Here is a 17,693-nt window from a genome sequence, read left to right on the forward strand (position 1 = left end):
TTGTTAGCTTTTCTTTTGTATATTTTACTAGCAATTTGAATTGCCTACCTGTTTGGGGGCACCTGACATCTGGGGCAAGAAAAACTGAAGAAAATGGCGTCAGCTGCATCTTGTATACCCCCTGTTGCACTGACGCCAGGGAGGAGGCGACATCAACCGACGCTGGACCAAGATTTTGGAACTCTGGCCGACTGCGGGACCTCCTGACAGCAGGATAACCCAAGTGTAATGACTGCAGCAGTGTTTACACTCGAACATCTACATTTATGGTAGGTACAAAACTGTACTTTATGCAACCAGCCTATTGTATATTTTTTATAGTTTTTTCCCCTAACAGATTTGTTTGTTTTTCAGTTGAATTGTACAGATTATAGGTCACATTAAAGGTGAGAAATGTTTTGAAATGATTGATTGTAGTCTCATTTTTTATATCACAAAAACCTGCCGTTTTAACAGGGGTTTGTACACTTTTTATATCCACTGTATGCATATGTCCAGGCCATAATCTTCACAGAAGTCCAGCTGGTGTCAGTGCCATAAAAACTTGAGCTTTAAAGTGTGTGAGTGGAAAGGTAAGAGAATAAGTTTTTGCCACAGATTTTTAGGTTTTTGGAGGACCAGATGTGTGAAAGGACCTGGATAACCTGATGGAATGATAGTATAGCTTTATTTCACTGTGGTGGTAACCTGGTTTGACTACTAGTAGCATATGTATGTGGGGGAGGGACAACTCCTTGTCAGTATGAGAAGGTGGACAAGTAATCAACAGTTGTGGCCAAGTGGCCCCACTTACTCACTGTAAGAGAAAATACTAGTGTTGAGCATGTGAAAGCACTGCATGCTTGTGCTTGGTGTGGGGTTAATAGGATGCAAGTAAAAATGGTGTGTATATGGTAATACAGCCTTGGGGATTCCATCTGCGACACAGTTAATGGGCTCCCAGATCTCCATCAGAGAGGGGGAACAGTAAAATGTATGATAGACTGCAAGCAGCGTTAACTGACTTTTTCTTGTGTGGCAAGACAACTACTTGCACCACAAGTGACCCAGATTCAAGATGCGACCCAGGCTCATATTTATTACTGTCTGAAGGCCATTTGCCTTTTTCTGGAAATGGCCATAGGCAGATCTTAGAAGTCTCTTAAGCAGTTTTGCAAGTACACACACAGTATGTCAACCCCCCACCACCAATAGGATGACATATCAGTATACATGCATAAGTGAGTCTGTAGTGTGTGAGTAAAGGAGTTTGAAATGTGCTAGTGCTCCCCTCACCACCACCAAACTAGAGAATCTCTGCTTCCCGTTTGATAAAGCAAGCAGTTGGAGCAGAGTAAAAGGAACCTTTGTGTGAGCTAAATGCAGAAACTGGTAAGAATTATTGGCATCACTTTTTTTTTTTTACAATAGTCTTTTTGTTTCTTCTTTTTCACTCCTTAAATCAGATATATCTGTGGGTGGCGACAAAACAAAGAACAAAGCCAAACGGAAGCGTGTAATAGAGGACAGCTGTGAGACAGCAAAGAGGCGGTCTGCTCGTGTTAGGAACACAAAGAGTAAAAAGGAAGAAAAAATAGATTTTCAGGAGTTGCTTGTGAAGTTTCTACCATCCAGGTAAACCCAGCTGGTCTCTTGGTATGTTTTTCTTACATGAATCGCTTTCTTATAATCGCACTAAGCTTTTTATCTCGTGAGAGTTAAGTACCAGGGTACAAAAACGTTAAAAAAAAAAATCTCTTGTATTGTATAGCACAAGTATGCTCTATCCACTTGTAATGTACAAGGCTTTAGCTACTGTTGGCTGTTGATACCTGCTTTCACCTTATTCTGTAGAAGTGTTCGACCCACACATGCATGTACACACAAGTATGCATACACTGTCAACATAAGCCACCGTGAGCTTGTTGGGTTCAAAAGTATTATCTGTAATTATTATGCCTGGCCAGATTTCCCATAGTCCATATAGCCACCACCTTAGGCCTATCTCTTTAAGAAGCACTTCCATGGGGAAAACTGGAAACAGTTCAGTGATTTAAAAAAAGAAAAAGAAAAAAAAAAAAGCTCATTGTGTGAGAAAAGAATGGATGTCCTTCCTTATCACTGTTGAATTATTCTTTTACTCTTGGAATACCATACCAAGTATTGTTGAACATCCAGCCAGCTTACCAAAACCTTTACATTTTACAGGTGTGATGCATCTAACATATGTCCTGTATGCAAGGAGTAAGGTACATAATGTGATGTACGAGCACCTAATCTTCAGAACTACTTTGCTACCAGTCTGAATGCTGCATTGGAATTCAGTCTGCAAGCCGTTCACTGAGTTGGTTCTACTACTGAGTCTTCCACAGATAAGTGCCCCACTGGAGTCTCTTCATACCCATTACATGAAGTACCTGATGTTGTCTTCTTCCACCTGGTTCATTATGTGGGTTTTCAGATCCACCCAGATTCAATGTAGGTGCCTTATAGCAAAGCTTTGATTTGTACACAAAAGCTTTGGTTCAGAGACCTCTGACCCCCCCCCCTTCCATTCCCCTCTCCTGCTTGAATTACCCCAGAACTCATTTGCCACCTGTGAAAGCCAGACCCGTGAACCGAGAGCTTGTTTATTGTTCACGATAAGTGAATGCATTTTTCCTCCTCCCTTTGCAAAACTAAGTGATAAGTTTAGAATTTAGCATATACTTAACATAGTATTATGGTGTTTCCTTTGATATTTCTACAGTTTTCTTCTGTGTGTGTGTTTGCGTGCACGTATGCACATTTGTGTTCATGGTATATGTAGATTTAGTATTTTTTCATATACTATAAGCATTTTTATAGTTAGTGTAGTTAGATGTTCTTCGTGTTTCACTGTTGCAGTCATCACCTGTGGGTTATCCCTGGCCCGAATACCAGAGTCAATGTTTTTCTGCATCCGCTACTGTCACTTGCTGACTGAAGTCAGGTCGTCAGTGCTATAAAGCAAGGCACCCGATGCCATTACATCAGTCTTTCTTGCCGTGGAGCCTGTAGCAGAAGCAGTTCGCAAGTGTGCCGGTCGGTCGCTACCAGAGTTTGAATTACAGCTGAAAACGTCTAAAGCTAAGTACCCCATTCGGGATTCTTTTTTCTTGTACTAACCGAAAAAGTTAACAATTGTCTTGCCTGTGGAAAGCAAATCTCACACCGAGACTCCCTTTCATACTGCATCACTTGTTTAGGCCCAGACCACGACTTCCCCTTTTGCCGGTTTTACCCTCTTTAGTGCAAGAACCGTTCGTCGTAGAGCTGTTATTGTAGCCAGGTGTTTTCGTCTTCCGTCTTCGCATTCCAAAATGGCATCCATCAGCCAACAATCCTTAGAAATTCAAAAAAATGTAAAGATAAAGATAGAGACAGACCACACAAGGCTAAGCCTTCCGATGACTCTACCGCTAAGCAGGTTGTTAGTTCTCCGGAATTCAGTGAGGCGCATTTGCTGTCCCTGATGCCCGATCCAATAGCTTCACAGGCCTCTACCGAGACCCTTTTGGAGTCTGGTATGCTGCAGAGATCTTTTTCGTCTACCGAGCCTTTGGTTGCCTCTGCCTCGTTTGGGTCCGGAGCCATGAAGCAGGCACCAGCTTCCGAGGAGGTTTTTTGCACTACCGAATCTAGGCAAAAACTGTCTTTTCATCCAACTACCATTTTTCTCAGACCAATGGATACTCTTAGGCCTAGAAGCAAGGCCACTCCTAGGAAATCTACCTTTAGCCTCTATCTTTATCTTGCTCCACCACCCCAAGCTCAAATGCTTAAAATGGCAGAGGATCATATCTCCCTTATCAAGGGTAGTCAGGCCACAACTTCTAAAAGGAAAATAGACCCTTCTCCTGAAATACTGACAGAACAGGATTCTGAGGAGTCTGATTATTCAGATTTTGAAGAGGAACAACAACCTCTGACTGCTTATGAGGATTCAGCTGCAGAGGAATCCATTGCTTCAGCCTCCCCACCAGAAGAGCTTTCCTTTTAGGAAACCCTTCACACCCTCAGGGAACATTTCTTCTGGGAATCCCAGGACTTCCTCAATTTAAGAAAAGACTAAGACTTTCTAGACCTGTCCCAGCACAGACCTTTGGCCATCCCCCCATCTTAGAGGTGGTGGATGATGTCTTCCATGAATCCAGCTTAGCTCCTGACACCCTCCCACCTGCTCCCAGTAAACCTGACCGGTATTATAAAGTACTGGAGTCTCGCAAATACCTGTACAGAAATCCAGCTGCAGACCCAGATGTCCAGGGACAGGGACCAAAACTAGCTAAGGCTAGTTCTGCAAAGAATCCTATTCCTTCTGACAAGGATTCCAGACTCTGGACAGATTGGGTAAAAAAGTATACACCTCTGCAACCTTAGCTATCAGAGCACTTAGCTGTCAGTTCCACATGTTAAAATAACAACACACTTTGGAACTATTAAAGCAAAAGATTTCAACCTTTCCTAACTGTGCCAATTCGTAAGAGCTAGCAGATTTACTGCACTCTACTTGTCAAGTGGCCAAACACATTACACTGTGGACATGATGCCCTAGAAGCCTCAAGCAGGGCAGCAGTGTCAGGATCTGTCATTAGGAGACATGCATGGTTGAAGGAACAACCTCTCCCTGATCATGTCAAATCTTGGAGAAGGACTGCTTGTTTGGAGTAAAAGCAGAAGAGGTGCTTAAAAAGATGGAAGACAAAGCAAAATCTATGCATACAGTTAGATTTCTTTCAGGTACAACTTCCTAGGTTCAGCAGGAATTTTCCCTCAAAACACTCATCCTTTCCTGCACTTAGCAGACAGGAGCAAGGTAAGCCCTGCGGGGACAGACCACCCAGGCCCCTATCCCAGGGACAGCAGAGAACCAAAGAGTGGACCACTCCCGCTCCAAAGGCAGGGAGTTCTAAGCCATCCCTCTATTGCAGAAACTCTCAATGACTTCCTCTCCCCTTATTTCACTCAACAAAAGCTAGGAGGAAGGCCCTCCCTCTGCAAAGAAAATTGGCTTTCTGTAACAAAGGACTAATGGGTCTTAAAGATCATTTTTCAAGGATACAAATTCTCCTTCAACGAACTCCCAGTTCGAAGAGGGTACCCAGACATGCCTCCAAATCAGTGGGCAGAGGCATTGAAACAAGTCCAAACTGTCATATCGCAAGGTGCAGTAGAACCTGTCCCCTCAGATCAAACAGCCAAAGGCTTTTATTCCAGACTATTCCTTGTTCCCAGAAAGAGGGCACTTGGCACCCCATCCTGGCTCTATCCATTCTGAACACCTCCCTGGTGGTTTCCAAATTAAAAATGCTAACTTTGCACCAGCTGCTGCCTATGCTGAAAAATAATGCCTAGTTAGTTACCGTAGATCTAAAAGGTGCATACCCCCACATCACCATAAGGGAATCCTGCAGGAAATTCCTTCACTTCAGAGTACGCCCATAACACTTTCAGTTCTCTGTGCTACTTTTTGGCTTATCTATTGCTCCCAGGGTATTCACCAAATACTTAGCTCCAGCCATAGCCTTTTGCAGACAGAAAATTGTACAGATTTACTCTTATCTGAATGACTGCCTCATTCAGGCAGATTGCAAAGAAAAGCTCCTCAAGGACCTACTCTTTTTGTCACAACCCTCCTAACCTTCTTAGGGTACACCATCATCGAGAAGAAATGAAAGCAAACACCCTCCAGGAAGATCATTTTCTTGGGAGCACTGCTGGACACAGCATCCCAAATGGCCTTCCTATCCCCAGAAAAGCAGAGCTTCCTGCCTCTCTACTTTATGCAGCTGGCTTACAAAAGTCACCTCACTGCAAGGAAGTTCCTGCAAGCCTTGGGGTACATGGTGGCATCTTGCATCCTTCTAATTCCTCTGGCCAGGCTTCACATGAGGAAACTTCAGTGGTATCTAAAGAACCTTTGGTGTCAGCACTCTCAACCTCTAGAGACCTCTCTCCCTCTGATCCCCTGTATAAGGGCCAAATTTCTCTGGTGAGCAGGGGCCTGTGCCAAGAACAACGGTCTTTCCTTCACCCTCCGCCCAACTGGGCAGACCATTACCAATGACGCCTCAGACATTGCTTGGAGCCCTCACTTAGAAGGCAGGTGCACCCAAGGTCTTTGGGATGCCCAGCAACTTCCCTTACACATCAACCAGAAGGAAATGATGGCAGTACCAAAGGCTCTGCATCTTCAAATCCCCATCTCAAGCCAGGGGTTCTTATCAAAACAGAAAACACCACAGTAATGTGGTACTTCAACAAACATGGAGGGACCCAATCTTACCCTCTGTGCAGGCTAGCCATGAACCTCTGGCTGACCGCCTCTTCCATGGGAGTACACCTAATAGCTCAATACCTACCAGGGATCAACAACACCCTGGCAGACCACTTAAGCAGAAACTTACTAGACCCCCATGAATGGCATCTCCACAGAAAAAGCTTTTTACAAATCACTCAGGAGTGGGGGACTCCAGAGATGGATCTCTTTGTTTCGCATCTCAACCATCAGCTGAAAAAATTCTGTACCAGGGAGTATCACCACGTAGTGTGGAAGATGGATGCCTTGACCTTCCCCTGGAACACCCTCTTTGTGTACGCATACCCTCATCTTCCTCTTTTTCCCAAGGTACTGATCAAAATAAGGGAGGAGAGACCCAAGGCCATCCTCATTGCTGCAGATTGGCCCAGACATCATTGGTACCCCTTACTGGGCAGCCTAATATTACAGCCTCCCAGGCAGCTTCCCCTTTTCTCAGACCTCTTGACTCAGGTGGGGGGGGGTGCTGAACCCAGACTTACAGACTCTCAAACTATCAGCATGACTAATACTCTAAAGGCAAACAAGGGGCCCCTGTTAAGCAAACAGGTCCTAGACCTTATCACAGAGGCCAGAAGGCCCAGCACCAGAAAATCTTACACAGGAAAATGGAAAAAATTCTGCTAATGGAGCCAGTCCAGAGGGGGCAGTAGCTCACAACCTTCCCATCCCCCTTATCCTACTTAATAGTGGCCTCTCCTTCTCTTCTGTTAAAATCCACGCCTCAGCCATTTCAGCTCTTTTTGATACATATCAGTCCCTGTTCTCCCATCCTTTGATTAAACAATTCCTCAGAGGGTCTTCTAATATCAGACCTCCCAGAAGGCCACCCACACCAGTCTGGGACCTGAAATATGTTTTGGAAAAACTATCCTTACCACCCTTCGAACCTGCTGCTTCAGCAGAACTAAGATACCTCTCCTGGAAGACTGCTTTTCCCCTACCTATCACCTCACCCAGAAGCATTTCAGAACTTCAGGCACTGATGGCCTTTGAGCCCTTCATCATTTTCTATGCAGAGAGGGTCTCCCTGAGGACTAATCCCTCCTTTATGCCCAAGGTGTGATATCTAATGTGACTGTCTACAAGGCCATACATCTACCCACCATCTTTCCTAACCCTCAAAACAAGGGGAAAAATGTTGCACTCACTAGACGTGTACAGACAGCTCAGATAGTATCTGGACCATACTAAACCCTTCAGGAAAACAGATCAACTACTTGTCAGTTTTGCCCCAGGGACAGAGTGGAAGGCCATTTCCAAATGGATATCACACTGTATCCATTTCTGCTACAGATTACATGGGGAAACCCCCCCCCCCCCCCAAGTTTATTCAAACCTATTCCACTAGGGCAGCCATCACTTCCACAGCATACCTCAGAGGAGTTCCCACCAGGGACATCCTGGAAGTTGCCACCTGAACTTCTGTCCATACCTTTACGAAGCATTGCTACCTACCTCTGCTTTCTAAGGTTAGGGCAGGATTTGCCTCTGCAGTTCTGAAGGGCATGCTGACCCGTGCCTAAGTCTCTTACTAATCCTACCACCCCTTTCCTAAGCTTTGGGAATCCTCCTCCATGTGATGACTGCAACAGTGAAACATGAAGGACATAGTACAGTTGTGTACACTTACCATAAATGTAGATGTTCGAGTGTATTTACTGTTGCAGTCCTGTTTTCCCTCCCTCCTTCCCCCATGTATCTTCTTTCTTTAGGGAAACATAAGCTTCTCATGGTGGCTTTTAGTAACCAGGACCTTTTAGCATATTTCCCTGGAATTCTGACTGGTTAGGGCAAGAAAAAATGATGTAATGGCATTGACTGCCTTGCTTTATAGCACTGACGACCTGATATCAGTCAGCAAGCGATAGCTGCCGATGCAGAAAAGCATTGACTCTGGTATTCAGGCTGGCCGAGGGCTACCACACCAGGGATAACCCACTGGTGATGACAACAACATTGAATACACTCGAACATCTACATTTATGATAAGTGTACACAACTGTAGTTTCTGATGTCCACAGGTTTCACAAGGTGCTCTTCCTGCAGGCATAAAATTTCCACTCAAGACCCACACTCAGTGCGTATACTACTTGGGAACCCTCTCAGCCGCAAGCTTCTTATTTTATCTGTGCTATCTTCAGCAGCAGAGGCCCTTTAAGGGCATAAAAAAATTGATAGTAAGGTCTTGTTCCCTCCCAAACAGGATCCATAATGTCCTCTGATCATAAGGTGTCCACTGCTTCTCCTTCCTCCGACAAGAATAAAGATAAGGAGCAGGACTGATTCAAAGAAAGAGAGACAGACAACTGAATAGAAATCCAAGGTGTCTGAAGATTATCCGGCAAGAACTAAGAAGAGGTCTCCCAACCCCACAGTTATTACGGTCCTGACACCAAACCAACGGTTACTAGACAAGTCGGATCAGATTGTTTCTTGGGTCCAGACTCCATCTCCAAAGTTGATCGTGACTCAGGCACCTATCAGCCCTAAGCATCATTCACTGATTTTACATAGAGTACCTTTGAAGCCTGCTTCAGTAGCTTCTTCATCCATATCTGACTGTTCTTCTAGCAGTCTCATGGAGTTCGAAGTCGACCGAATGATGATGAGGTTTCTGAGAACTCAGATTCAGATGGGAGTCCTCCCGGCTCCATCCCCGAGAAAGGATCTCTGATTGGTTCCTTTCACCCCGACGGTTCACTCTTCTCCACTTCTATTCTGTCCCCTTTTCCCGAGGCAGTGTAGATTAGATCTAGCTTTCTTGTGGTGTCAGCTTTGGAGTCAACAGCACTTGAGACTTAAGCTTTGATATCTTTTCTCATTTGCTGGACTCCGATGTTTTTGGGTCTGACAGTCCTGAAGCCAGAGTGTTGGTATTTGGGCTCGGGCGGTAGAGACGAACCAGAGACTTTAGGAGCCATAGGTGTCCCTCAGGTCCTCTGTACTCAACAATTTTCTTCCAGGGTCCTCCTCGGGGCCCTCAGCTGTTGGATTCGAGAAGGCTTCTGACTTTTCCAGTTTGGACTGGCTATTCTTTGGCTTCAGTGGCTGAGTCTGCTTTCGAAGTTGAGAGGTCCTTGGCTGGACCCCAAAACATTTGGTTTGCTCACAGAAGTTGGGTCCAGTCATACCCCCTCTGAAGTCTGTACCTTCCTCCTCCTCCTCTCATTCTATTAGATAAGGACAGATGGATCCATTAGGTTTTGAGACTACTCGACCTTCACGTCCCCTGGTCCATTTCTGATGCGTCTTTTTGGGTGTCCCAAGGCACATTCCCTGGAAAAGGACTCGCAAGGGGAACCATATCAAGTCCTCTCCTGAGTCTTATCACTAAAGACGCCAATTTAGATGAGGGAGAAAGTTCTCCAAGATCCACCCCCCCCCCCCGAAGATGTCTCCTTCAATGACATCGTAGAATTGTTGAAAGAGAGTGAGGATGATCCACTTCTGATGGGTCAGTGAGTGTGGGTTTCTCAAAGCCTTTGGGTCCAGATGTTCTTTGTTTTTCACTCTTGCAGTCATAACACTTGGGTTATCTGCCTGCAAGTAGCCCTCAGTAGGGCCGAATACCAGAGACTTAGTATTTCTGCTTCGGATGCTGTTACTCCAGGACTGACGTCAGGTCGTCAGGAGTATAAAAACAGGCAGTCGACACCATTACATCAGTCTTTCTTGCCGAGGAGCCCGAAGCAGTTCGCAAATGCCTGTTGGCCACTACCTGAATTTTCGTTTACAAATTTAATAATCCTGAAGTCTTCTAAAGCTAAGTACCCTGTTGGGGATCCTTTTTTCTTTCTCTAACCGATGCCAGACAAAGTTAACAATTGTTTTGCCTGTGTAAAGCAAATACCTCACAGAGATTTTCATTCTTACTGCTTCACCTGTTTATGCCCAGACCACAACATCCCTCGCTGTCGGTTTTGTGCCTTATTTAACGCTCGGACCATTTGTCATCTGGCTCTCTTTTTCACTAATTTCTTTCGCTCTCGAGCTCCGTATTCTTAAATGGCTTCGGTAAGCCATCTGACTACTGATATTCCGAAAAAACTTAAAGATAAAGACAGAGACCGCATAGGTCAATAACTGCCAAGAATGCTTCCATTAAGCTAGTGGCCAGTCCGCTGGTACTCAATGAGGCGCTTTCACAGCCCATGATGCCCGCTTCAGTGGATTCGCAGGCCTCTACTGAGACCCATTCGGAGTCTGGTATGCCACGAGACTCTTCATAGACTATGGAACCTTTGGATGACTCTACCTTGGATTGGTCTGGAGGCGCTGAGCAGGTACTGGCTTCTGTGGCAGTTATTCGTTCAACCGATGTTCGACTCAGACGACTATTTTTTAACCAAAACTACCGAGTTTCTTAGGCCCAGAGTATGCACTGCGCCTAGAAAACAGATGACCAAAGCACCTGCTCCCCATGCCACAAAAATAAATGCTTAGAATTGCTGAAGACCTTATCACACTGATTAGGGGAAGTTAGCCTTCCCCTGCTGAGAGACAGAGTCCAGTGCCCTTCAGCTTCTACAGACCAAGAGTCCGATGACTTTCTGGTCATGAAGACATGCTCTTATCTGCTTATGAGGATTCAGATGCAGAGGAATCCATTCCCTCTGCCTCCTCTCCAGAGGATTTTTCTTTTGGTGAAATCTTGCATACCTTATGAGAGCATTTCCACTGGGAATGCCAAGACTATCCTCAGTCCAAAAAGAGACTCTGAGAATCTCTAGAGCTGCCTCAACACAGGCCCTTAGCAATAGCCCCTTTCCTGGATGTTGATGATTGTTTTTATGGAATCCAGTCTAACTCGTGACACTTTACCTCCTGCCCCTAGGAAACCAGCCAGGTACTACAGCGTACCTGACACTCAGAAATTTCTTTTCAAGAATCCTACTGCTGATCCAGAGATCTTTTCCCAGGGTCCTAAAGGTATCGAGGCTACTACAACCAAGAATCCCACCCCTTCGGTCAGGGATTCCAGAGCTTTGGACAGATGGGGTAAGAAGGTGGTATATACCTCTGCAACTCTTGCTGTTGGGGCTTTGACTTGTCAGTTTCACATGCTGAAGTACCAGCAGCATCTTATGAAACTTATTAAATAAAATGTGGCAAATTTTCAGACTGCAGAAAGTAAAGAATTGCAGGAGCTTATGCACTCTGCAAGCCAAGTCAACAAGCATACTTTGCAGTGTGGCTTTGAAGCCCTAGAAGCATCTTGCCGGGTAGCTGTCACTGGCTGTGTACTGAGAAGACATGCTTGGCTGAAGGAGCAGACCTTGCCAGACCATGTCAAATCAAAGTTACTAGATGTTCCTTTGAATAAGGACCGTTTGTTTGGCACCAAAGCAGAAGAGGTTCTTAAAAAGATGGAGGAAAAAGCTAAGTCTATGGAGACTGTTAAATAACTCTTACAAGTGCAACCCCCTAGATTCAGTAGGCATTGCCCTTCCAAGCACTTGTCCTTTCCAGCCCCCTCCAGGCCTTTTCGAAACAGACCACCCAGACTTCAGTGTCAGGGTATGCAGAGATCTAAACAGTGGAGTGTCCCCACTCCTAAAACAGGGAGTGGTAAGCTACCTCCTAATGGAAAAAGCTCACAATGACTTCTTTACTCCACTCCCCAGCCCTGCCCCATTGCTTGTGCCCTTAGGACGAAAACTTGCCCTTCATGCAAAAATCTGAATGTCCATCACTCAGGACTGTTGGGTCCTCAGCATTGTATCCCAGGGGTACAAATTTTATTTTCATTCACTGCCAACCCCAAGCAGGTTTCTAGACCTTCCTCCAAACCAGTGGACAGAGGCTCAAAACCAAGCACTTTCCCTGCTCAATATCAGGGATATTCAGCTGGTTGCAGTAGAACAGAGGGGTCAAGGATTCTACTCCAGACTCTTCCTGGTACCCAGGAAAGAGGGATCTTGGCGCCCAATCCTGGATCTTTCCATTCTCAACACCTTCCTGGTGGTACCAAAATTCAAAATGCTTACTCTGCAACAGCTTCTTCCTATGCTAGCCAAGGATGCCTGGTCAGTCACCCTAGACTTAAAAGAAGCCTGTTTTGCATATTCCCATAAGGGAATCATGCAGGAAGTATCTACATTTCAGGGCAGGGTCTATGCATTATCAGTTCTCTGCACTTTCCTTTGGCTTATCCACTGCGCCGAGAGTATTCACAAAATGCCTGGCTCCCGCCATTGCATACTGCTGGTAGAGAAATATCCAAATTTACCTGTATTTGGATGACTGCCTGATTCAGGCGGACAGCCAGGAATTGCTGCTGCAGCACCTGACATTTGTGAAAAACCTTCTCACTTCCTTGGGGTACACCATCAACGAAAATAAATCAAAACTGGTACCCAGTCAAAAGATTGTATTCCTGGGAGCAAGCTTGGACACAACTTCCCATATGGCATTCCTCACCTCAGAAAAACAAGTCTATCTGACCGACTATTTCAAACAAATGGCCACCAGAACCCAGCTATCTGCAAGAAAAATACTGCAAGCCCTAGGGTTCATGGTCTCATGTATACTGCTGATTCCATATGCAAGACTGCATATGAGGAAACTCCAATGGTACTTAAAGTCTCTGGTGCCAACATTCTCAGGACCTGGAAACGGTCATTTCTATCATACCCTGTTTAAGGACAGAGTTCCTCTGGTGGGCAGAAGCATGCAACCACAACAAGGGACTGCCATTTACTCAACTCCAAGCCGCCCAGACCCTAACCACAGACGCATCAGACTATGCCTGGGGGCACACATGGATGGAATATGTATTCAGGGCCACTGGAGCCCAAGTCAAATTCATCTTCACATCAACCAAAAAGAGATGCTACCTGTACAGAATGCCCTGACAGCTTTCAGATCCCTAATATTTCCAGGACAACTGCTAATAAAAACAGACAACACCACAGTTATGTGGTACATCATCAAGCAGGGTGGAACCCATTCCTACCCACTCTGCAGGCTGGCCATGGCCCTGTGGAACACGGCCTTGGACATTCAAGTCCATCTGCAAGCTCAGTTCCTGCCAGGCAAACAAAACTTACTGGCAGGCGACTTAAGCAGAAATCTCCTAGACCCACACGAGTGGCAATTGGAGCACAGCACCTTCAACCTTCTGATCCAGAAATGGGGGACCCCAGAGGTGGATCTCTTTGCCTCCCCCTACAACCACCAGCTTGGCAAATTCTGCACCAGGAATCCTCACTGCAGGGCCTAGAAAGTGGATGCCCTATTTTTTCAGTGGGTAAATCTCTCAATCTATGCCTTTCTCCCTTTGCCCCTCCTTTCAAGAGTATTACTCAATATAAAACAGGACAGACCAAGGACAATTCTGATTGCCCTGGACTGGCCACGCCAGCACTGGTACCCATTCCTGCGCATCCTGACATAGGTGACACCCTGGCACCTACACCAGAATCCAACCGTCCTCTCTCAGCAGGAGGGACAGATTTCTGCATCCACAACTGCAAACCCTGAATCTTGCAGACTGACTTATTCCTTGAATTCTCCCCCAGCGACCTTAAGCAAACAGGAGCTGGACATCATTCTTGAAACCAGAAGACCCAATACAAGAAAATCCTATGCTGATAAGTGGAAAAGGTTCTGCTCATGGATTCAATCTAAAGGAGAGGACAGAGCACTGCTCTCTCTGCCTCTTATCCTGGATTACTTAGCAGATAATCTCCACTAAGGCCTGTCCTTCTCCATTAAGATAAATGCCTCATCCATTTCTGCTTATTACAACACTGAGCCACCTCTCTTCTTGCATCCTCTTCTCAAACCGTTCCTGTGAGGGGCAAACAATGCAAGGCCACCAAGAAGAGCATCCACCCCTGCATGGGACCTTAACTTTGTACACCCCCCCCCCTTTGAATCTGCTGCATCAGCCGAGTTAAAGTTCCTCTCTTGGAAAACAGCCTTGCTTCTAGCCATCACTTCAGCTAGAAGAGTGTCTGAGCTACAAGCACTGTTGGCTGTGGAACCCTTCATTATTTTCTATGCTGACAGGGTTTCCCTCAGGACTAACCCGTCCTTTATGCCTAAAGTGGTGTCTAGTGTGGCTCTCAGTCAATCTATCCATTTGCCAACCTACTTCCTTAATCCTGAAAATAAAGGGGAAAGGATCCTGCACTCCTTAGACGTGCTCAGATTCTACCTTGATAGGACTAAGCCCTTCAGAAAATCAGACCAGTTACTAGTCAGCTTTGCAACAGGGGCAGAGGGCAAGGCCATTTCAAAGCAAACTATTTCCATTTGGATAGCACACTACTTCCATTTCTGCTACAAACACCATGGGAAACCAACCCCTCAGGGGGTCAGAACACATTCCACTAGGGCATCATCTACCTCTACAGCATTTCTCAGGGGAGTCCATACCAGGGACAGCCTGGAGGCTGCTACCTGGAGTTCTGTACACACCTTCACCACGCATTACCACCTGCCGATCTTTTCCAAATCCAGGGCAGGATTTGCTACAGCAATCTTGCAATGTATACTCGCCAGCCCTAACTCTTCTTGACTGTCTCCATCCTTCTTCAGCATTGGGAATCCACCCAAGTGTGATGACTGCAACAGTGAAACACAAAGAACATAGTACAGTTGTGTACACTTACCATAAATGTAGATGTTCGAGTGTATTCACTGTTGCAGCCCTGGTTTCCCTCCCTCCAGCCCCCTGGTTTTCTCTCTCTCTCTCCTAGCTATGGCCATTACTAACCCCTTCTGGGGTATTGATATTGGTATTTACTTTTTACTGGTGGTGTTTTTCCCACTATAACCTAGATCCCTATTTGGGGGGCTCCTGACATTTGGGGCAAGAAAAACTGATGTAATGGTGTCAGCTGCCTGTTTTTATACCCCTGATGACCTGACGTCAGTCTTGGAGCGACAACATCCGACGCAGAAATACTAAGTCTCTGGTATTCGGGCCGACTGAGGGCTACCTCCAGGCAGATAACCCAAGTGTGCAACAGTGAATACACTCGAACATCTACATTTATGGTAGGTGTACACAACTGTATTTTCTTCATTGTCCTGGGTGGTCCCTCATCCTGAGCTGTTGGTCAGCCTCATTACTCAGAAAGCATAACAGAATCCATCCCTAAAAAACAGAATTTAGCTGCCCCAAGAGTTAAGATGTTGGGCCAAGGGTATATGTCATGGTAGTAGCAGCACCCACAAAAAGGAACTGTCCGAGGAGAATTCCTCTGTTCATCTTCCTAACAGGGAGTCTAGGGATTTAGATTGAGTGAGGAAAGAGACTTATGCTTCAGCCACTTCTCTGTTTGGGCACAGAATTATATGGCTCACTTCCACTACAAATGTATTCATGAGACTGATTTATAATGCAGAAAATTATACATCCCGTACCAAAATTATGATGCTTCATCATGCCTGGATGCAACTTTGCAGAAAACTTCAAAATGTTTTTCAGCGATGCCCCATATGACAGTTCCACTTTGTTTGGACCAAAGGTTAAGGACACACTTACCAGAAGTGAACAGGAAGGTAGGACCTTTTTTTTCTGCATTTGGAATCTGTTTTTCAACCCTTCAGCGATCCTTCTACAGGAATTTGAGAGCATGGAGGAAAATGTACTTCAGAAAATCTCAAGGGTTTTACCACGACACTTTTAGGGACAGGCCTCGCAGAGGTGGAACATTTCCACTCGACATCACCCTAGAATCAGAGACAGTCAGTAAAATCAGAGTTTCTCTGGTCCATTCATAGAGAAACCTTTCCAGGATCCCTAAACATTTACCCGACTGCTGTACTCGGAAGCAGTTGAGGAGCACTTCTCCTTACATCCTTCTTGGCTGGCAAAATATAATTCAAGATTCATGGGTGCTAAGGATCATTTCCAGACGTTATACAGTTCCCTTTTTAGAAAGCCAAAGAATAAAACAAAAGATTGCCAGCACTCCACCCAACCAGTTAGTCTGCAGCAAAAGAGGTTCAGAAGTTCCTAGTCAAGTGTCATTCAGCCAGTCCTCCAAGACCACTTAGATTCCAGAGTCTGCTCAAGGTTCTTTTTAGTACCAAAAATTTGTTTAATGTTTTCTTGCTTACTTGTACTTTGGTACTTTTCTCCCCGGGCCTCCACTGAAAAAGGGCTTTTGCTCAGATGGACTGCCTCGGGTAACAAATGTCAAATAAATAAGACATGGGACCTGAGAGCAATTTTGGATCTCGGCGAATTATGTCAATCTGTAAAACAGAGAAAATTCTGGATGGTCATGATGCAGTCTATTCTGCCTCTTCTCAGAAAGGATGATTAGATGTGCTATATAGATCCAGAGACAGTTAAGGACATTTCTTCTTTTCTGGCTGGGAGTCAGTTACTTAAAATTCAAAGCATTGCCTTTTGGTCTTGTCACAGCTCCCATGGTGTTAACCAAGATAATGGCAACAGTGACAGCCTTTCTCGCCCTTCAAGGGATCGAAGTATTCCCATATATGGACAATTGGCTTTTAACTGCTACCTCCAGTGATCTACTTCTGATACACCAGTCATTCCTGATAGAATTATCATCCACCCTGGGTATTTGCATCAGTATAAAGAAGAGGAAATTACAGCCTACTCAGTTCATATAGTTCATAGGCTGTGAGATAGACATGGTCCTTCAAGTAGTAGAACTACCTTCAGCGTGGGTCAAATCAATTAGATCAGTCACTCTTCAGGTCATAAGTCATCCACATCCCAGGCATGCCGTTGCCTTTTGGATGGACATGGGGATAAGGGGAAACCTTTCCCCCAGTTCCCCCTTATCGCCAAGTTCATCCAGAAAGCAAAGGAATGCAAGACTGAAGTAATCCTCACTGCCCCCTTCTAGCCTTGACAAGTATGGCTGTCCTTTCTTTGGTCTCAGTTCACCCACCAGTGTTACTGGATCCCTTCCCAGATCTCCTCACACACTCCTTCAGGATGTCTGTACTGAACCTATAGACTCTAAAACTAACTGCATGGTTTCTCCAGTTCTAACAATTGCCAGAGATGCCAGGGTTTCTTCCCCAGTAGTATGAATTATTTTCTCCTCTCAAAGGAGTTGTACTAAAAAAAGACTTCAACGCAGGTAGAAACACTTTTCAATCTGTGTGTCCGATAATGGTCTAGACCCTTTTTCAGCACTACTTCCCAAAAATCCTTGAATGCCTTTCAGAACATTTCATGTACGGCTATAGTTATTTGATAATTAACGTACAATTGGCAGCCATCTCTAACTTTCATGCCGGATTCAACACTACTTCCATTGCTTCTCTTAATATCTCTAAGGTCTTTTTAAAAGGTACATTTTTATTGAGGCCTCCAGTTCTTGATCCAGTCCCTCCCTGGGAAATCACCATCCTGTTGCAGTCATTGACTCAA

General features: G+C 45.2%; 1 protein-coding gene across 4 annotated transcripts in view; it reads left to right on the top strand.

Moving 5' to 3' along the window:
- Window positions 1-17,693, top strand: part of CABIN1 (calcineurin binding protein 1) — a 4,301,447-nt gene that overhangs the window by 744,835 nt on the left and 3,538,919 nt on the right. For all 4 annotated transcript variants that reach the window (XM_044068841.1, XM_044068840.1, XM_044068839.1 and 1 more), the window contains one exon: window positions 1,446-1,614. In XM_044068841.1, coding sequence (XP_043924776.1) covers window positions 1,446-1,614 — 169 coding nt within the window. The remainder of the gene's footprint in view (window positions 1-1,445; window positions 1,615-17,693) is intronic.

The sequence above is a fragment of the Protopterus annectens genome, chromosome 4.part0, assembly GCF_019279795.1.
Source record: "Protopterus annectens isolate FY-2018-M chromosome 4.part0, PAN1.0, whole genome shotgun sequence".
In the NCBI taxonomy this organism is placed as follows: domain Eukaryota; kingdom Metazoa; phylum Chordata; order Ceratodontiformes; family Protopteridae; genus Protopterus; species Protopterus annectens.